General features: G+C 47.3%; 9 protein-coding genes across 9 annotated transcripts; 4 read left to right on the top strand and 5 right to left on the bottom strand.

Annotated features, from left to right (window-relative positions):
- Window positions 1–448: 448 nt before the first annotated feature.
- On the bottom strand, window positions 449–2,404 carry COCVIDRAFT_15516 (hypothetical protein; the record flags this gene model as incomplete). Its single annotated transcript, XM_014701639.1, has 1 exon — window positions 449–2,404. The coding sequence occupies one exon, from the start codon at window positions 2,402–2,404 to the stop codon at window positions 449–451; it is 1,956 nt and encodes a 651-aa protein (XP_014557125.1).
- A 1,151-nt stretch (window positions 2,405–3,555) lies between these two features.
- COCVIDRAFT_26145 (hypothetical protein) lies at window positions 3,556–5,130 on the top strand (the record flags this gene model as incomplete). Its single annotated transcript, XM_014701652.1, has 5 exons — window positions 3,556–3,621; window positions 3,678–3,707; window positions 3,814–3,921; window positions 3,977–4,846; window positions 4,894–5,130. 5 exons carry the CDS (start codon window positions 3,556–3,558, stop codon window positions 5,128–5,130), a joined length of 1,311 nt encoding a protein of 436 aa, XP_014557138.1.
- A 458-nt stretch (window positions 5,131–5,588) lies between these two features.
- On the top strand, window positions 5,589–10,615 carry COCVIDRAFT_26144 (hypothetical protein; the record flags this gene model as incomplete). The annotated part of the gene is made up of 7 exons (XM_014701651.1): window positions 5,589–5,793; window positions 5,844–5,978; window positions 6,027–8,008; window positions 8,063–8,641; window positions 8,691–8,845; window positions 8,894–8,985; window positions 9,039–10,615. 7 exons carry the CDS (start codon window positions 5,589–5,591, stop codon window positions 10,613–10,615), a joined length of 4,725 nt encoding a protein of 1,574 aa, XP_014557137.1.
- A 335-nt stretch (window positions 10,616–10,950) lies between these two features.
- COCVIDRAFT_15513 (hypothetical protein) lies at window positions 10,951–11,994 on the top strand (the record flags this gene model as incomplete). Its single annotated transcript, XM_014701638.1, has 1 exon — window positions 10,951–11,994. The coding sequence occupies one exon, from the start codon at window positions 10,951–10,953 to the stop codon at window positions 11,992–11,994; it is 1,044 nt and encodes a 347-aa protein (XP_014557124.1).
- A 716-nt stretch (window positions 11,995–12,710) lies between these two features.
- On the top strand, window positions 12,711–13,301 carry COCVIDRAFT_97711 (hypothetical protein; the record flags this gene model as incomplete). Its single annotated transcript, XM_014701681.1, has 1 exon — window positions 12,711–13,301. The coding sequence occupies one exon, from the start codon at window positions 12,711–12,713 to the stop codon at window positions 13,299–13,301; it is 591 nt and encodes a 196-aa protein (XP_014557167.1).
- A 1,184-nt stretch (window positions 13,302–14,485) lies between these two features.
- Window positions 14,486–15,220, bottom strand: COCVIDRAFT_26142 (hypothetical protein; the record flags this gene model as incomplete). The annotated part of the gene is made up of 1 exon (XM_014701650.1): window positions 14,486–15,220. One exon carries the CDS (start codon window positions 15,218–15,220, stop codon window positions 14,486–14,488), a length of 735 nt encoding a protein of 244 aa, XP_014557136.1.
- Window positions 15,221–15,402: 182 nt separating this feature from the next.
- COCVIDRAFT_26141 (hypothetical protein) lies at window positions 15,403–15,811 on the bottom strand (the record flags this gene model as incomplete). Its single annotated transcript, XM_014701649.1, has 2 exons — window positions 15,403–15,713; window positions 15,766–15,811. The coding sequence occupies 2 exons, from the start codon at window positions 15,809–15,811 to the stop codon at window positions 15,403–15,405; spliced, it is 357 nt and encodes a 118-aa protein (XP_014557135.1).
- A 668-nt stretch (window positions 15,812–16,479) lies between these two features.
- Window positions 16,480–17,828, bottom strand: COCVIDRAFT_69160 (hypothetical protein; the record flags this gene model as incomplete). The annotated part of the gene is made up of 3 exons (XM_014701680.1): window positions 16,480–16,989; window positions 17,043–17,534; window positions 17,592–17,828. Coding segments are annotated over 3 exons (1,239 nt in total), but the record flags the coding sequence as incomplete, so codon positions are not given.
- Window positions 17,829–18,470: 642 nt separating this feature from the next.
- On the bottom strand, window positions 18,471–19,061 carry COCVIDRAFT_65043 (hypothetical protein; the record flags this gene model as incomplete). Its single annotated transcript, XM_014701679.1, has 1 exon — window positions 18,471–19,061. A coding segment is annotated over one exon (591 nt), but the record flags the coding sequence as incomplete, so codon positions are not given.
- Window positions 19,062–20,567: the final 1,506 nt, after the last annotated feature.

Below are 20,567 nucleotides of genomic sequence, written 5' to 3'. Positions count from 1 at the left end.
GAGGAACATATGTTGTCTGTCTATTTTTCATTTTTTACTAAAATTTGATCGTAATATTTTTTAAATTTTTCATATGTAGATGGATATAGGCGGAGACGCAAAAAAAAGTTAGAATGAATTTCTTGAGTGACGTGAGGTGGGAAGTTTCCAATTGCGTCATAGTTCAGCAAGCCAACGCTAAGAAGTGCTTGACATCTTGGCCTCGCACCCGCCTAGACCCTAGATCAGTCTAGAAATACTTTACTGAGTCCTCATGCTGCAACTCAATAATATTGATGTATTATGTATGGAACATTTGGTCTGAAACATCCATGTACTAAGTCTGGACAACACAGCAGGACATCGCATTTGGTCCTCAAGGCCCTTGGCGCCCTTTTGTGTCGAACCGTGCGTACCATCTTTTTATAAATTACAAAGCTTCTAAATACTTGATTCGTAGCAGGTCCGTTCAGTGGATATGTATTTGAACAATTTTCTCTTCAGAGCCGTTCGGAATACCTTCCCCGTCCATTAAGCCATGCACATATGCGTCACCAACAATCGTGTAGTGACCATCCGGCGCATCTTGAATTGCCCGAATACAAAATGGTACTGTGCTTCCCAGAAAGATAATAATACTATCGCCGGGCTGCATCTCAGGCGGACCCATTCCCATGCAGCCATTACTAGCAAGGAAAAATCGCCGGTCCAGTGTTGCGCCCAAAAGAGAATGGTAAAACGCTTTGATCTCGCCCATACTGCTAGTATGTTCTTCGCTTTTCTTCAAGTCGCCTTTTGCTTGGGATTGAGCCCAGTCCCAGAAGCCCTCTGCTATACGGCTGACATCGGTGTCGCCAAATCGCCGGTATGCAGTGAACACCTCCCCACTGAAGTCGAGTTGGGCAGAAAGTATGTCAACTGAATTCATGCGTTGTGGTTGCCATGAATCGTTGGTAATTGTACGCCAGAATGCCTCGTATTGCGGGTTTTTTGAGCCAAGAGTGTGGTCCGTTGGAGTTTCCGGTCGCGCCATGTGGCGCCACGATGTGATGCAAAATATTAGTTTGTGCCAATCATGGTTTCCTGGCAAAGTTGAGCCCACTTGTGAAATGATGAGGGGTGGCTCAAAAGCGTCTGCAATCAAGACATTATCCGCTCGTCTGACGCTGGCTGGGCGGCCACCCGCTGCGGAAAATAGCACTGCGCGGTTGATTCTATAGCCAGTTGCTGAGCTAGAACTCTGCGAAGCACGACCCCTTTGCGTGACCCACGATGGTACATCAGGTATACCAGTCCGAGTTGTGCCCATCAGTATATGCAAGGAAAGAGTGCTCTCGATATGCTTGGTGACTACGCGCATAAAGACTTCGCTCGGAGACAAATCGTAGTCAGGAATCAAAGGCGGCTGACCAAGCCAGTCAGTGACCAATCCCAGTACCCCAAACACTTCGTCGCGGACATCTGTTGCGTTGCGCGAGTATGTCCGACTCATGACCTGGTATAGGCTTAATTTTTTGTTTTGTGCTCTTGCAGCCCTTAGCCACTCCAAATCGTCATACCTGGCCTTTCTCAATTCGACAATGGCGCGCAGTTCGCGACCCCCTCGTGCCTGGTGCAGATCACCACAACAATGAATGTGGCGTGCAGCAGCGCGGGTGGATTCCGCAACCAGAGTCCAGGGTACAGTAATTTTGCCGTACAAGACGGTGCCTTTCCGAGCGAGTATTGTTTCTTGGACGACCCAAATCCGTGTCCACCAAGGATGACTGCTCAGAGTGTGCATAGCCTGAATGATGGCTAGCCATGTGTGTCCGGCTTGTAGTTTACCTCCTTGAACATCAAAAAAGGGTATTTCATGCACGTGTTTGTCCATAGCTCGAAGTTTCATGTAGACGAAGAGGCCGACTACATCTTCGGTTTCGTTGCCCTCGTCATTTGAGCCATTCTGTAATGTTCCTTGCTTGAAATACGAGTCGACGATTTCCAAATCTCTGTTGTCACCAGTCCATCGGACAATGTCTGGCTGCTCCGAGGGGGAATGCGAGTCGCGACCGTAACCTAGCCAGATGAAAACTTCGTCGGCGGAACTGTATATCTCCCTCATGCACTGTACTTGCTCGGACCGCTCCTGAATATCCGACTGATTGATGCACACTGCATCGAGCCAGAGGGCCAGGGTCTCTCCTGTAGCGCGGAGTCTTTGGAGGCCAGTGACTACGTTCTGAGTTACCGCCAACTCTTGTCCGTTGACCGTGATGGATAGTTTATTCGTTGTGTCGCCCCATACGTATGAGATGGCTTGAAACTTGGGGTCGTCTTTCAAGGATACGGTTTCCATATAACATTCGATGCCATCGTTCCAAGCAGCGGGGTGGATATGCAGTAATCGTATCTCTTTGCGGGAGGTGTTGAGTGGTGAATACATTCGTGGAGAGTGAAGTGTGTGTGCTACCCAACTGCAACCATGCCGTCCTTGGCATTTATGAGGGTAATTGACACTCGCTTACGAGATTGATGACAAAACACGTTTCATCCTCTGACCCTTTAATGATAAAGTTCTATATTGGAATTCTAACGGGTTTATCGACATGTTGGAGTTCCATAAGAATTCTAGGCACCCACCGAAGTTAGGGAGTAGGCTGCGATCAGAACTTCACCTTGCAGCTTACTCCAATAATGTTTTATCCTCTCAAATGCGTCTTTCAAGCAGTATTTTCCAGTCTACACCCATGTATGAAGAGGTCTAATCTCATCACTTGGTTGTATTTTTAGCGTTACCTGGCCGTTGACCTTCCTCTTTAAGAACTAGGCACCGGACCTTTCGCCGGCACATACAGTAGAGCGCTTTGTACTTTCTTTGGCTTTGGGGGATTAAGTAAACGTGTTGTTTTTGGGTCTGCATTCTACAAGTGGCAGGTATCTAGGGGAAGCCTCAACTCACATACTGTTCAGGGTATACTATATATCGCAATTACGTCTAAAGGACAATTGAGTCAAGCGGCACACATTAATTACATGACTAGAATAGCAAAGCATATCATATCACGGAGTCCCTAATCATGAATATTCTTCTTGCACATGTCGTAATGATCCAATCATTTTGGTATTGTAGTCCAGAAAAAGAAACGTCAGCATATCGTGTTCTTCGTATTGGGATGTATGTCGGTCCGAGGATGCGGAGAGGAGCGCTGCACAACAAGAAAGAGAGGCTATTACCCGATGATAGCAGCCGTGATGTTCTTCCTAACAAATTCGCGTCGTTCGCCATGTCAACAGAGAAGGGCAAGCTAACGGTATGGATGCAGCCTCCACTCAGATGCAAGACCGCCAAGCAACGATCGGCGCTAGGGCAGCCCCTGTCGTATCGCCTGCAATAGCGCGTGGAGTTAGGAGACTCGGCGCGGAAATATGCGGCTGGAGGCAGTCCAGATGCTTTCGACCAGCGCCAGTTCCAGGTCCTAGGAACTTACTTTCCTTTTGTCGCTCTTTCGCATACTACTATAACCCACGCTCACTACTCATGTACTGTGCTGCCCTCAGAATTTCAGGAAGAGACCGCGCACCTGGGAAGACACCATGGTGGTGAGAACTGCATCCGGAACGCTGGGCGGGGTGTCGATGAAGCACCTCTCTCTGGTCACGGTAACTAGACATGCGGCTTAACTGTACATGTCAAAGGTAAGCTAACGGCTGCGCAGTTGACAGTCCAGAACTCGGCCCTCATTCTGGTATGACCATCCCACAATCCGAACAACAACCTTAGCCGGACTGAACAGAGGCATGGAAATTGGTGTTGTATGGAATTATGCCCATGCCATGACTGACGCGAACCAGATCATGCATTACTCGAGAATCATGCCTTTGGCGGGAGGACAAAGATACCACACAAGCACAAGCGTCTTCTTGAATGAAGTGATCAAGCTGGCCATTAGCTTGACCATGGTACGAATGCCTCTAGAGAAATCAGGCGTTGGGTCATGCGCTGACAATTCAATAGGCAATGTACGAGATGTCAAAATTGCTTCCGTCGAATACCACTATCGCAACGCTCTCGCGCACCTTGACGACCGCTATATTCACCAATGAAAGCTGGAAGCTTGCCGTGCCCGCCGTCATATACACTATACAAAATAATCTTCAATACTTGGCTGTCAGCAACTTGGATGCAGCTACGTTCCAGGTCACTTATCAGCTCAAGATTCTGACGACAGCCATCTTCAGCGTCCTGTTATTAGGAAGAACACTTTCGGCACGAAAGTGGCTCTCTCTGCTGCTGCTCATTGTCGGTGTATCCATTATACAAGTACCCCAAGCATTATCGCAACCAGACGCACCAGCAACAGGATCCACACCCTGGACAAAGACCCTTGAACAGCTTCACGGTCTTGGCAACAACGTCGCAGCACGAATGGCGAAGCGATCTGGATCTTACGAGGGCATTCACGAAGATCGCGCGTCGCAAGTACCGCATATGGATAGACGGGTGGGGCTCTTCGCTGTTCTGATCTCCTGCGCACTGTCCGGCCTAGCAGGAGTGTTGTTTGAAAAGATTCTGAAGGACTCGACAAGTGGCAAAACTACAACATTGTGGGTGCGCAACTGCCAACTTTCCTTCTGGTCGCTGTTTCCGTCACTATTCTTAGGTGTGATTTGGAAGGATGGAGAGATCATAGCAAAGACTGGGTTCTTCGTTGGCTACAACTGGGTGGTGTGGACTGCCATCGGGTTCCAGGCAGCTGGTGGTGTAATTGTCGCACTGGTCATAAACTATGCCGACAACATTGCCAAGAATTTTGCGACCTCCATCTCCATCCTTCTCAGCTGCATTGCTAGCGTTTACTTTTTCGACTTCAAGGTGACGCAATCAGTAAGTTGGTCGCGGAATGCTGGTTGATCGATACTGACGAATTGCAGTTTTTCCTAGGAACATGTATCGTCTTATTTGCGACCTATCTTTACACAAAACCAGAGCGGGGGATGCAGCAATCGTCAGTGAAGATTGCCGATTTCCAGAAGACTACGGTTGAGCGGCCTTACGAAGACCGTGGGTACGACAATGTACCACCCAGTCCGCCAAGTTTTGACAGGCCTCACAAGCCGTCACCTGGATCGCCGACGATAGAACGACACTCCCACAAACGAGAAGCTTGAAGACTGAGTAACATAGATTTTATAGACATGTATGAGACGGAACAAAAAGGCTCTGTATGACACAAAGATAGGAGTATTCGTGATGTTTAGTGACTTCAATTGGCGAGATGACTTACACAGACCGCTGCCTGTTTAGTACGGCCTCATATTTTACTCACGCCTGACCAAATGCGACACGGCCAATCTGTACAACAACATATAGGCAGCATTGCGAGAACATGGTTTCATCGCAGCAGCACAGTATACAACAAGTGACTTTGGTCAGCTCGCGGGAGTCGAGATGTTTTATGTATGCTGTCTAGTTCCGGTAGTCGCAGCTTCCTCCATGGTGCCTTCTACTTTCACAACCACTTTTCTCACCTGACACACTATTCCAACAACTCCCGGCAACTTCAACGCATACCTTCACCTCTATTGCTTCGTTCCAAACGGATCTATCAGTGATCTCTGCAGTCAGAATGGGTGAGCGCTTCTATCACCAAGAACAGCCGGGTAGCCCGCGACGTGTATCGCATTACAACATCCTTCAACCCCAAATCAAGCAGCCGGCCCGTCTGACTGCTCCCCGAGATCGCTATCGTATGACCCGATATGATGACCCCATGTACGACACCGTTGAAGACGACCATGCCAACGGCCAAGGATCTCAGCTCGATTCTTTCGGTACTCGTATTATTGTGGATGTCTAGAACTAGAGGACTAATATTTTTTAGATGAGAGACTGCTTCAGCAGTCGTATCCAGATCGGCTGCCGCAAGTCACGCACGGTAATGGAAGATTGTCGTTTGCGCCCGCTCCATCACAACCCTCGTATGGTGGCCGTGGTAACTATATAAATCGAGATCAGGGTAAGCATACATTGCCTACACATATTGACCGTGCTAATTGTATGCGAGGTCGATTTGCCTACAATTCTGCACAATTCCAAGATTCGAGTTCCGACCCTCAAATTGGCCAGTCCTCCAGCCCAGCATTCAAAGTAAGCCAGCGCCGCATAGAGCATGCCAGCGCCTCCACTGCGAAATGCGGCTCAGGGACCCAGACGTCCAGGGATACCCGACGGCACACCATAGGGCTTGAAGCACACGGATATCAGCAATATCATGAACAAATTGTGTCTCCCAAATGTCAAGAACATGTCCTTGGAGAACTGCCGTCCCTGAATCCGGATGGAGCCCAAGAATCTCCTTGTCATCGGGGACAAGATATCAGCGAATTACCAGAAGCTCTCGTGACTGCACCGCATGCTCCTCCCGTGTGCCAGGGCATCCGTCTCGTCCCGGTCGCAACTTTGCCAGATCGGCTTCGGACAATATTCCCTTACCCAACGTTCAATGCAGTACAGTCCAAGTGTTTCGATACGGTCTTCCGTTCTGATAACAACTTTGTTCTTGCATCTCCAACAGGAAGTGGTAAAACAGTGATCCTCGAGCTTGGCATATGCCGAGCATTTGCTACCAATTCAACTGGTCAATACAAGATTGTCTATCAGGCTCCTACCAAGGCTTTGTGCTCAGAAAGACAACGTGACTGGGAAACAAAGTTCAACAAGATTGGCCTAAAGTGTGCCGAGCTCACTGGCGATAGCGATATATCGGACCTCCGACATGTCCAATCCGCCAACATAATCATTACGACGCCTGAGAAATGGGATAGTGTGACTAGAAAGTGGAGAGATCACGAAAAGCTGATGAGACTCATCAGAGTTTTTCTCATTGATGAAGTCCACATACTCAAAGAGGACCGTGGCGCTACCCTTGAGGCAGTCGTGTCTCGCATGAAGTCTATTGGAACAAATGTTCGCTTTGTGGCACTGTCAGCCACAGTACCTAACTTCAATGACATCGCAACTTGGCTTGGCAAAAGCCCAATAGACCCAAACACCCCGGCTGCGAACGAGAGTTTTGGCGAAGAATTCCGACCAGTGAAACTGCGAAAGCATGTTTGCGGCTACATGTCCAATGCCAACAACGAATTTGGATTTGAGAAAGTGCTTGATAGCAAGATAACCGATGTCATAGCTACTTACTCTGAAGGTAAACCGATAATGGTGTTTTGCGCTACCAGAAACTCCACGCTTCAAACGGCGAAGCTGATCGCAAGCTGGTGGTCTTCAAGGATGGACAGTGATCGCTTCTGGACAGCACCATCAAAACACATCCGCCTTTTGAATAAAGACCTTAGGGATACAGTCGCTTCAGGTGTCGCCTTCCATCATGCTGGTCTCGACATAGAAGATCGGATGCAAATTGAGAGATCCTTCATCGCCGGCGAGATCAGTGTCATTTGTTGTACCTCTACACTCGCTGTTGGAGTCAATCTGCCTTGCCATCTTGTAATCGTCAAGAACACAATGGCTTGGGGGCCAGCAGGACATCAGGAATACTCCGATTTAGAGATGATGCAGATGCTTGGTCGCGCGGGCCGCCCGCAGTTTGACGACACTGCTGTAGCTGTCATCATGACGCGCCAAACAAAGGTCCGAAGATACGAAAAGATGGTTACTGGTGAAGAACTTATAGAAAGCAAGCTTCACCTTAACTTGATCGATCACATGAATGCTGAAATAGGCCTTGGAACAATTTATGATTTGCCCTCGGCAAGAAGATGGCTCAAAGGTACCTTTCTCTTTGTTCGACTCCAGCAGAACCCCGCGTATTACAAACTTGAGGGGTCCAGAACCGGGCAGAGTATTGAAGAGCAAGTGGATGATATCTGTTTTCACGATGTCAACCTCCTGCAACAGAGCAATCTAGTCTCTAGCGAAGAGCGTTTCACATGCACCGAGTTTGGACATGCTATGTCACGGTACTACATTCATTTTGAGACAATGAAGTTGTTCACGGGACTCGAGGCAAAGTCCTCACCCTCTGAGATTGTGAGTCACTCATAGCCCTGACCCGTCTTATGTGACCAACTAACAGAAACTCAGCTCTCGGCTATTGCACAAGCTAAGGAATACTCTAACATACGTTTCCGCCAGGGCGAGAAGACATTCTACAAAATGTTGAACAAATCACCATCAATCCGCTGGACTATTCCCGTGAATTTGGATCTCCCAGCGCAGAAGATTTCGCTCATGATCCAATCTGTCCTGGGGTCTGCTGATATCTCATGGGACGGCGACATGGCCAAACACAGATCACAGTACGCAACAGAAATGATGATGGTGTTCAGAAACATAGGCAGTCTCATTCGATGCATTATTGACTGCCAAATCGTGCTGGGCGACGCTGTTAGTATTCACAGTGCTTTGATGCTCGAGCGAAGTTTTGGCGCAAAGGCTTGGGACGACAGCCCGCTCCAAATGAAGCAGATTGAGACTCTAGGCGTGGTTGCTGTAAGAAAGCTTGTCAATGCGGGTATCAAATCCATAGAAGATCTCGAGGGTTGCGAACCACATAGGATCGAAGCTGTGGTTGGAAGAAACCCACCTTATGGCCTGCAGATTCTTGAGAAGATCAAGTGCTTTCCAAAGCTTCGTGTTTCGCTTCAAGAACAGCCTTCCACGGTAAGACAAGTCCTTGTAGTTGTTGATGGACCTGCTAACGGTTGCAAAGATTGTTAAAACTTTGGAAGGAGTCAAAATGCAGATCAAGGCAGACATTGGCTTCATGAATGAGCGCCCACCACTGCGCTTCAACAACAAGCTCATCTACGTTTGCCTTTTGGTGGAAGCATCAGATGGACGCAAGATACACTTTGCCCGCATCAGGTTTGTATGAGGCTCCGCTCAGCCTATATGATACTTACCCTATTCTAGTGGTTCTAAACTTGGTACTGGCCAAAGTCTTTCCGTTCCGGTTCTCCTAACCAGTTACGACCAATTCATCAACTGTCATGTCATGTGTGATGGTATAGGTGTGTACGTGTTCGTTTCCACAGTGCTGTTATCTGATCTTTTGAAGCTGGCAGTATGCGCAGCGTCACTTTGAGACCTCAGATACCCTCATCCATGCATCCAATCTTGAAATCTTCTGGCTTAGATTCATCGGCCCCAAATCAGTCCAATATGTCAAAGCGACGCACGGAGAATGCGAAAGAAAGTTGGAAAGCGTCTAATACCGGTGATGATTTCGGTGATGACGGACTCGACGATGATACACTCGTGCAAGCTGCTTGTGGAGACCTCACATTCGACAATATCGATGCATATCCCGATCCGCTCGCAGAGAAAGTTGAGCGCAACCACTCCAACGCTAGTTCGAACAATAAACAGGATGTTGGAAAGATCCTAAGCCTTAAAGCGCTGCCCGAAGCTGTCGTTAAGGGCACTGCTCAGGATCCAGTGCAGCTTGCAAATGGTAGATGGGCTTGTAACCACCCCTGCAAAGACCGCGAAGCGTGCAAGCACTTGTGTTGTAAAAACGGAATGGACAAGCCGCCAAAGAAGAAGCTTATGGCCAAGCTCTCTCAGCTAGGCGAGCCCCAAATGCAGTCGCAACAGAAACTCCCGACTCCAAAAGTCAAAACAACTCAAACTATGCTCCAGCTTGCAGCACCTAAAAGAAAAGCTTCGATCGAAATTGAAGAGTTGGATCTTACTCAGCAAGAAAGGAGGAACAAAATGGACCGAGCTCTAGATGACCTGGGGGCACAAAGCGAGATTCAGAAGAGTACGAAGGGTAGCAATCTATCTTCTGCAACTCAATCGATTTCGCATATGAAGCCAAGGCACTACTATCACCAGGGTGATGCAGGCAAAGTCTCATCCTCGGAACCTTTAGTCACAGAACCACTCCTTGATTCAAGCGACTACGGCAACATCCAGTTTGACGATGCTCTTGATTTTCTTGATCCTCCACAACAACCCAGTGTGCTATCCGACTGCAATACCCAAACAGAGTACCATGATCTTGTAGATTGCGAGGCGATTGCCTTAGGTATCTCTCCAGAGTCGGAAACGTTCTATGATGATGACTCACTACTCGGAGACGTACTGGTTGGCCTAGCTGATTCGCATAGCCTGCAAGGCAACAATGAAGGCGAGTTTGATTCAATGAAAGGTGTGAAGGGTTTTCTCCACTGCGCAAACAAAGAAAGCTCGGAAGAGGCGCGGCATTTGAAAGGCGATAAAATCGCAGACGCCAAGGGATTCACAAACAATGTTTTGCCAAGGACTGCTTATGCTGAAGGCCACTATCAATCCCATGAGTCGCCAGCGGAGAGACAAGGCTCTCACCCCGACAGACTCATAAGTACTACGAGAATCAAACGCACATTTCCAGATGCGGCGGTGAACTTTATCGACGATAACAAGACCGGCAAGCAAGCCCCCGGAAAGAGTGGCCTTACCCTTGCACAGTTGAAGAAATACCAGCAATCATCAACTACCAAAGAACTCTCGGAGCACTTGGAAAAAGCTGTTGACGAGACTGCCTGCCCAGTCTCACCAGAGGAGAAGATAGTTCCCGATGCTTTCAAAGATCTAGAGCCATGGCTTCTTGAAGAATTCGGCGACATAGTAGAAGTTGTTGATGAATGAACGTTTAGTCCGGTGCTGATGCTAGATTCACTGTAAGAGATAAATATAGGCCTGTCATTGTACGGAGGAGTCTTTGTTCCAGCTTCCTCGATAAATCCGTGTTTGTTACTCGATCATTAGAACCTCGATTAGTGTTGCCATCCATCCTGCACAAAGGCATTGTCAGAAATCCCTTTGACAGCTCTTTCACAAAGGGACATCTTTCTCTGAATTTAAATTACCTTTTGTCACTTCTCAATACATATTACGCATGCTGAACACAGAAAGCATCTCCATTTAGAATATAGTGATTTTCAAGCTGAACCCCAAAGGAATATCCAATCACTAACCCCAAAATGAACAATTCGCCATTGCCAACTATTATTGAGGAGACATCGAGTGCAGGTACAACAACATCCCAGGAGCCTAGCTCTACGCCGCCTGGAGCTGTGCAACAGGATATTGTACCTGGTGACACGGACGATTGGCATTGCTCTGATTTCTTACATTGTCTTGGAGCTCCCGCTCCAGAAGGACTTGTTCAGTGCGATGCCGATACTCAGCAAGTCTGCCCGGGATTGGCGGCCGTGAATATACCAACACCAAATTCTTACGTCAATGATGGTGTTCACGCCGGTGAAGATCGAACTCGGACTTGCGGTAATTGCCGACAGCATGAAGGGCATCCTTTGTTTCCAGACAAGCGTGCACTCATCAATAGTTATTCCAATGTTAATCTTGCAAGCGGCATCCGTAGCCAGCTTTGTCGCAGTTGCATCTATGACGAAGTAGAATTATACTGGTTACGTCAAGGAACAGCAGGCCCCACGAATGCCCGGTCGAGTCCGTTTATACGACAATGGCCTTTACCAAATGGCCTTCAAAACCTTTGCATGTGCGAAATATGGACAGTTGATACTCCTGCAAACGACTGTTGCCATGCCTGTCGCGACGTGCTCTTCTCTGAGTTTTGTTTCAGACCCTTCCAGATGACCGAAGACGTCCTCCACAGCTGCACCCAGCCCGTCATAAAAGGAACCCGGCTTTATGTTAACCAGGACATCGGACGCTCCACGCGCGTCTCCGCTGCTACCATCCTCAAACGTCGGGCTCAAGGTATTGGCCGCATGTGTCCTTGCGGTAATAAACCAAAACGACCAAGTGTACAGGAGTATATTACATATTGCATGGCTTGCTCGGGCGTCCGAATCAATCCTAATTTTTTGCCGCGAGACTTGCGACAAGGACCTGTTATGGCTAGGTATCAGAGACGGCAGAGTCTTAGGAATAGCGGGTTTAAGAGGACAAAGGGGCCGACGGCAGCACGGAGACATCCAACGTATAGGGTTAATATCGAACGTGCGTGGTTGACACCGGATCCAGAGATTGGGGGGACGTGAGTGTAGTAATCTGAGTTCAAGACATGTTTAATTTGGTTGTTTGTAATGCGAAATTTGTACGATGAAGGCAAGGGCAATTGAATGATTGTGTGTTCCGGATAGTCGTTGTTGTTTCGAGTATTTAGAGTTAGTTATGTACGATGGTTTATGAGCAAATGTAAGGCGCTGTCTTTGAATGCGAGGAAGCCTTTTGAATCCTAAAATAGAAAGTAATGACACTAATGAGAGCTGTACGTGTACTTGATGTGCGTCCCCGTACAGTAGTGGTCCCGCCCTTTGGAAACCGAACCCGATTTCGCGCTTCTGATAGGGTATCCCTTCAGCTTATGACCCCAGGATTAACCACTTGAGGAGTTCTCATCATTCCACCTTTGAATTCGTTTCTGCTAGAGGCCCCTCTTTTCTTCGCCACAAACACAACGTGGACGGTAGTCTGCAGCCTACGAACCAATGTGGGTGCGCCACGTTAACATGGGTAGGCTTGGCGCTTAGGACGAACACTTTGATCGTTCTTCTTGCAATAGCCAATAAATGCGTGTCGCATGTTCAGGTAAACAGATTCAACAAAAGCAGTAACTTCTCACGCTGTCGTGTGACTACGCACGCGAAAAGGTAAACCTTTGCGCGTGAAAAGTTACCAGTAGTACCACAGTCCTTTCATCAAGTCAACACAACATCAACCCAGAACCACCGGATAGTACGTAGTAGACTACAAAATGGCCCAAGCCTACCCTATCATCTTCGACAACGTCGACTCGGAAACATCAACAGTTTGCACCTCCCCCACCATCTGCACAACATCCCCCATCTGCACCCCTCCAACAACAAACTCAAACCCCATCACCTCCAAGGATCAGCAAAAATGGGAAAGTTTCCAATCCTCAATCCCCTGGCCCGGCCGCACATTCATCATCCGCTCCCACGACACAGGCCAAGTAATCACCTTCCTCGACGGCGAAATTATCCTCGACAAACCCGGCGGCTTCGGCACCTTCCGCTGGCGCTGCGTCGAAAGAAGGGGATGGCTGGGCTTCCGCGACCCGGTTTCCGCGCGGTACATGGGGTATGATAGTCGCGGCTGGATCCGGTGCGCTGTCGACAAGCATAATGACTGGGAGTATATATGTGTGAGGAAGCGGCCCGAGGGCGGCTATGTGTTGTTGGTGCTTGTCGAGAACAAGCTTTTGCCGATGGGAGTTTGTTCGCAGGAGACGGGGGGTGTGGTGAGGCAGAGGGTTAAGATTAGGGATTGGAATTCCGAAGGGATTGTGTGGGATTTTATTGAGGTGCCTTGTCCGACGGTTTGAGGAGGTGGGGGATAGAGAGAGGCAAGAGTTTGACTTCAAGGCGTTGTGATTTGACTAATGAGTTTGGTTTTTTGGGCTGAGAATCTGCGGGATGTTGACCACATATGGAGACTGCTGGCAAATTCTGGATACTAACAAGGTTTGGGGATGATAGAACGCTTGGTATACATCGGATCTGATTATAGCGAGACTCTAGCGATTGTTGAATTGCCACAGGTGGTTGAGAATTTATGGGATCTGGATTTTGGATGCATAGGTTGGGAAGGAGTGAAGTCCGCTCAACTTTACTCTATCTCTATATTTTGGAGCCATCTTTTACGGAAACAGTGAGGAAATTATGGAAAAAAAAAGACAGAAAGAAAACTCAAAACAGTTAATGGCAAGCAGTATATCGCGCTTATATATGGCTTTAGTAGACTTGTTTAGATAGTAGAATGGTAAAGGCTTGCAGGGAACGACAATCTTTAAGTCTTCTCAGTATCAGTGAAATTTAAGCGAATTGTAGCTCTCATAACCGTCAAGAATAAGCAACCGATGGACTTTAACATTGCGTACTCTTGTATTCTTGTTAAAGCGCCCCTAACCACTTTTGGGTTAAGCTCATCTGCTGTCCAGCTATTCTCAAAGACTTCAATAACATGATCCGGAGGTAAGTTGCCCTTCTTATACCAGGCAAGAAGGTTATGATTTTCACCAAAGATCTTAAAGGACAGGAGGGTCTAGCCAACTGCCCTGACACAAGGCATGCTGATGGCCCACTCCGGACAGCAGGGCGGCCCGGATTTCAGCTTTGATTGGCTATCAGAAGCTATGACTGCTATTGATGAGGTATGGATACCCACCATAGAGCTAGTATCATCAAAGTTTAAGGTATTGTCCTCTGAAAGACTATTATTGGCTTTGGCATTGTACAAAACGTGGAAGCAGCCTCGCACCAACTCAGGAACTTCGAAGAGGGCTTGGTGTGACACAGGGATGGAAATCATATTATATTTATTAAAATTCGGCCTAATTTTGACCAAAAGGTTCGTGACTACCAGCAGCCAACAAAGAATTAACAATATCTTCAAGAGTCGAAAGGCGCAGCAAAAGATTTCACGAGCTAATGTCTAGCATGTAGTCGACAATCGCGCCCTCTCCAGTCCTCAAGAGCTTCATTGAGTTACCAGCTTTTGAACTGTCATCTACTGGGACAATAGCTCCAACATAATGACTGAGATATTGAGAGCCTGCTGTAGCCACATGCGGAATTCGCTTGCTATCATGCTATCAATTCCCATGGAGCTCAGGCTCACGTCCGTTCGTACTTTCTCCAAGGGAATCCACAACAACTTGCTTAAGCGCGCGGCAACAATTTCCTCGACGTTTTGGCCCTCTACCCGGGCACGTACGGTTGTCTGGTTCTCTTTTGCCGAGGCTAACCTTCGCTTTGTGGCTTTGTGATGGTTGAGGAAGACGTACTGACGAGCATCTCCTAAGCCATCGCATGAGCTTTCTTCACTCTCTTGTGACTCCTCTCCCTCTGATAGAGCATAAATTGGCCCCTGGAAATATTTGCCTGGTGGTGAGGGGGTTATGAATGCGGTACAAAGAAGTTCGAGTGTTTGTTCGGCAGTAAAATGGGTGCCAATGTGAATCCGCGTGCAGGGCATGCCTTGTTGGACCCTCGACCAATAGAACTTATTTTCAGCAAGGCTGTAAGACATATCTATGATTTGAGAGGTTGGTGGCGTTGAAGTTATAATGGAAAAGAAATCGAGCTCGTAGCCTTTCTCTAGACTGACAAAATGGAGATTAGCGAGAACATTGGCCCTTTCTGTCACTTTTCTATCATCCTCGCTGTAGGCTGTTTTCTCGTCAGGACCTTCTGGACTGTGGAGCCCAGTGAGCTCGATAATTCCACAAATACGAGAAGACATGGCGTGATGAACGTCATTGATGTTTGCTGCAGATCCATGAACGCAAGTTACAGAAATACCCGCAGCCGTAAGGCCATCAATGAACACATCGTCAGTGCTCAATGGCCGCCTGGATCTTAGAAATACCAGCCGGCGTACTCCTTTCCGGATCGTTCAGTGAATGAATTCGATAGCGATTGTCGTCAATGGGCCAATGACACTCCAGCTCTTTCACAAGCTTCATAGGCGACCTCGAGCATTTGCTTTTGAGCAGGATCCATGGTAGAAGCCTCAACAGCTGAGATCTTGAAGAAATCATTGTCGAAGCTGTCGAGATCATCCTCTAGGAAAAATCCTCCTTTGCTGACAAAAGATCCTGAACGGGCGGCGTCTTGATCAAACCATGCATAAATGTTTAGTCTCGTGTAAGGAAAGTCAGAATAGCCATCTCGACCGTCAATCAAGAGACCCCAGAAATCTTCGGGGCTGTTAACATCTCCTGGTAACCTGCATGCTACATAGAAAATTAGTCACTGATAAGAAAAAACGTCGTTACGAGGACGTACCCATTCCGACGATTGCAATCGGCTCGAGAGGCCGAGAAGGTGACATATTCGGTATAGTTAAGAGTGGCCATGATACTGAGTGAGTGAAATTAGATTTCTGGTGATGGCTCGGTAGAGTTCCAGTTTTGTGTTTTGTACGAGCAACAATGCGGCATAAGCAACGCGAAATGCATTGTACAAAGCATTTAAAGATCTCTATTTTCAGAAAGCATTTGGTTAGGTGACAAATACCAAGATCTCCGCCAGCCTAACCAGCCGAAAAACGAGGTCTAAAACCAGCCGAAAACTAACCGAAGAACGAGCTCGAAGACCAGACAAAAAATCAAATCTACTCATTTTAAATTAATTCCAATCTATTAGAGCTATCTATACGAAGATATTCTAGGAGTTAAGAAAAAAGAAGGAAAAGAAACTAGACATAATAGCAAGCGGTGGATCTCGTGTATTGTGATACCAAAGATCATAGATTAGTAGCATAGTCACATTTCTCAATAAAATTTGAGCATGTATCATCAAATATAGTGAAGGGCTGGCTAGGGGATTGAAGTTCAGAATGCGTATCAAATATGATTGGATATAACACAGCCCAAGGATTGATTCTCTACCTTCGGAAAAAGCGAAGTTGCATAATCTTTCCATACCTGTTCCCTATGCTTGCCCGATACATCCTCAATTTTCACACTCAAAAAGATGCAACGTTGCGTGTAAAAGCTACCCAAGATTCTTCGCACGAGTCGCAACCCATGTTACAAAGACGCTGATCGCAGTTACCACATAGGCGCTAACCCCAAAGGCACCCTGAATATCCCTCTTTAGCACAGTCCATAGAATACCGAAAAGAAGGCTGCCCAATAGAAAAACAGCGAACACTACGCCAATAATCATGTCGAAGTCAATCCCTTCTTTATAGTATATGCCCCAGCCTTCTGCGGGTTTTCCTACGCATGCTTGGAGTTCCCCAGCCGTTCTTTTCGGTAGCTGGTCAAGAACCCATGTCTCATCTTCATGGATGCATTGTGGCGAGGAAAGCATATGCATTAAGTCTTGTGACAAAACTGGGGGCCATATTGCGAGAGGTCCCGGTGGTGAACAGCGATATTCAGCGTCCTGAGATGGTTCGACCTTTGGTGCTGGAGGTATGCACTCACAAATGGCTGGATTCATTGAGGTGCAGCAAGGATTATGGTCTCGTACCTCGACGTTGTTGCCCATACGAAGGCGAAACTTGTATTTCTCAAAATTTGTCTTTCTCGTCAAGCTGCTCATTCAAGACTTACCTTGACAAAGAACATTCCTTGTATACTTCTCATTGCTAGGATACTTCGGAAACGACTATTATTGCACCGTATTTGCTGCTTCATGAAGCAGAACAGTGCTCGATCTGTGGATACAGAATCGATGGGATCTTGTAAAAGGCACTTTCGCCGTTCAGTCCGGTGCGCGCAGGCTAGAAGATGTAGCCTAGGGGTTGAATTTGTTGATGTATTTGTAGCCGGCGCTGAGGAGGTTAAAGGAGCAGAACGATGGGGAGCGTTGTACTGCGGTAAGCCCCCTCCAGAGTTAGGGGTCGTTGCTTTAGCCGAAGAAGTACCAGTACCCCGCCTTGCCCAAGCAGGGAATTTGAAGTTCCAATTTTGGTTTTTAGATGTCTTGCTATACGAAGCTACAGTGATACTAGCACCTGTGGAACGGCTCATCCTGTCTGTGAGTTCATGTATACCATTGTGACGGTACTCGATTACGTCACCGAAGAAGCTTTCTCCGCACCTCTGATATTTGATCAGTAATCGCTTGTAAATCTGCACCCACCTGCGGTATGAACTTACGCATCTCCATCTCACACGAACCATCCCAGGCTCTAGAGGCGGCTCCAAAAAACCTGCTGCAATGAACAAGTTGTCGAGTGCCACTTGAATTCGACTAAAAAGCGTCCGATGATATCGCTTCTCGATGAATGCTTCTCCGGATTCCATGGGTAAATACACTTCAGGCACAAGATCAGGCATCCGATTCAATGAGTGTACCTTTTGCCTTTCATCATCCTTGCTCTCCTCCGCTTCGTTCTCTTCCTCGTCCCTGCCCTCGTCCTCTTGTTGCTTGCCGGTCGCTGTGGAGCTCATGGACGCTAATGACAAAATCGATTCTATTCGAGATGTAGGAGATGCTAGATCGAAATCATCGTCTGACACCTTCAGATTGTTGTTCGTATCATCTCGGGGTTGGGAAGATAGCTCCTGCCGCTTGGTTCCATATATAATCGACTTTGTGTGGTTGTGTGCATTTAGCATGTGTCTAAGATGATCTGTTCTCCTCGCAAAGCTATTGCTGCAAATTGAACAAATATAGGGTGCTAGCCTGCTACTACTCTCTGCATGGCGACTCCGCATATGGCTCTGAAAAAAGCTTTTTTGAGCAAATCTGGCACCGCGCTGTTTGTGATGAGAATCTATCCTTTGAGATAGCGAATAAGGATGTTCTACTTCTTCGTCGCTGCCATCACAACTGCTGGTGTATTCCGTCTCATGCTCTGGAAGCAGCTTTTCGGTGTCCTCGACTGCTTGCTTAGAGTACAATCGTATTTCTGTACAGTGGTGCGGCAGATGGGAAAGAGTGCGGCTGACAATTAGCAGCATGAAATTACCCGCAAGCCGCCGCGGAAGATATCTGTCGTTGAAATAGTCCATAATCGCCCTGTACACGCTGCCAGACCTGTCATAATCGCCAAATCCTTCAATCACGCAGAACATTGTACCTAGTCCTGGTGCTCTGATAAGCGTACAAAATATTTCCAACATAAATGCAGACATTTCCGGGGTTTCTTCAAAAGTTCCTTCAGATCTTTGGGCTGCTTCGAGGTTTTCCTGAATTTTATTCAATCGTTCCAAGTCGCCATATAGGTGCTGACATAGCTCTGGGCGTTTAGTGACAATTTGGCTTATAAGTCCGTAGAGCATAAGCGTATATGTGTTGCTTCTGTTGCAGAAGAAGAATACCAATTCCGCGTTTTCTGCTACCGCAGTATGTTTCTCTAGCTCCTCTGTTAGAAAGACAGATAGCGTTGTCGTGTCCGTGCTCAGAGTGCCTGAGATCCATAGCAGCTGTGAGCCTCTGTCCCTATCGCGTTTCTTACCACTATCCAGCCATTTACGGTAGCGATCGTCTTTTATTACCCATTCGAATGGGCTAGGCGATATTCGACCTTTTGTAGCGATTATGTCCCGACGGGTGATAAGGGGATCAGTGAGGATGAGTGCACGGCGACACCAAATGACTGTTCGCTCTATTACATCTGTCGGGTGGTGACATTAGAAACTTCTCATATTAGAAGAACCAGAGATACCTTTGAATAGTCTTTCCTGGTATTTTGTGCGTCCGGTGCGAACAATCTCAGCTATATGCCTTTCCAATTCTTCAAGGTCGTCGAATTGGGACTGATTTTGAGCCATCGAACATTCCCTGGGCGAGGCCTTCTAGAAAATACCAATAAACGATAAAAGACGCTTTAGGGTGTATGGACTTTGGTATAAGGGCGATGGTGTTTCTATGAGCAGGCTGAATTCGGTGGTTGAAGGGTGGTCTAGGCACCGACATAGCACTGCCCCACGGCAGCAGCTCAGCTCAGCCTTCTCAGCCACTGCCTTGCACAACATATTGCATCGTTTAAATCAAAGTCTCTACCTCTAGATCTCAAATGTATTAAGGATGGATAAAGAAAAGCTCAGTGTTGAAATTGATTCCTTTGCGAAGTTCTCAGTGACCGAAGGGATGGATAGTCATCACGTGACATAAGCTAGATAGACATACCCGGGGACTTTTCAAATCACAGGTTAGCTAGCTCATGATATCCATAACACCAAAATCGCTCCCGTGCGTCCCCCTAATATTGCCTATGACAGTTGGTACAGATTCATGTCAAGAGGCTTCCCTGAAGCTTTCTTGGTTAACTACTGTACCTTGTTTGAAGAGTTAGCACGGCGTGTGCCCCAGCAACTGTTCATTCGAAGAACACGGAGATGGAGTAAGTGATCTGAGGCTAAAAATGTATCCAATTCTGATATCTCAGCTGGCCCCGTCAATTTCAGCTCTTCCAGCTTACTCTTGTGATTGTTTCTCATAGCAGTGAGATCAAAGTTCACCTCTTCATACATTCCAACTATATCTGAGTGCGTCACAATTAGCAGTATAGCTACATCTCTGCTGAGGAAATCTAGGCGGCACTTCGATTCGCTACACGCAAACTTGGCCTCTTTGATAGCTAGCGTAAGCTGCAAGGGTGTAGTTTCCAAGCCCCTACCCAACATCTGCTATTCAATGAACATGATAATGTGATATTTATCATATCAGCGGTCAATAGTGGTACATAAGTGAAGGCAATTATTGATTTGGCATTGAGACTGGCCATAAACACAATTTATAGGCGCTGAGCGCGATATCGTCTTGCACAAGCTGCGCGGCGGTCCAGGGCTCGTTCTCTAGTGAATTCTGCGGTAGGAGTCATTCCATCGACGCGAAGGGTTCGGATTGCAAGAGCAAAGTGAGAATATTCAACAGTTAGATTGTGTATAGAAGATATGTATTATATGATCTAGAACAATCTGGAGATCCTTTGATATGGCACTGGTCAAAACCAGATGCACACAGTGGGCCCTTTCGACATGACACGTGATGTTACATGGCTTTCACATAGACGTTTCTGCTGGGACTTTTAGATCTGGTCGTATTTAATAGCTGAAATATAACTTTCCCCCATATAATGCACGCCGGAGCCGCCCGTGACACATGACGTGATCAATGTCGCTATG

The sequence above is a fragment of the Bipolaris victoriae genome (genome assembly GCF_000527765.1).
Source record: "Bipolaris victoriae FI3 unplaced genomic scaffold scaffold_37, whole genome shotgun sequence".
NCBI lineage: Eukaryota > Fungi > Ascomycota > Dothideomycetes > Pleosporales > Pleosporaceae > Bipolaris > Bipolaris victoriae.
Note: the sequence above shows the minus strand (reverse complement) of the source record. Positions and strands in the feature narration are given on the sequence as shown.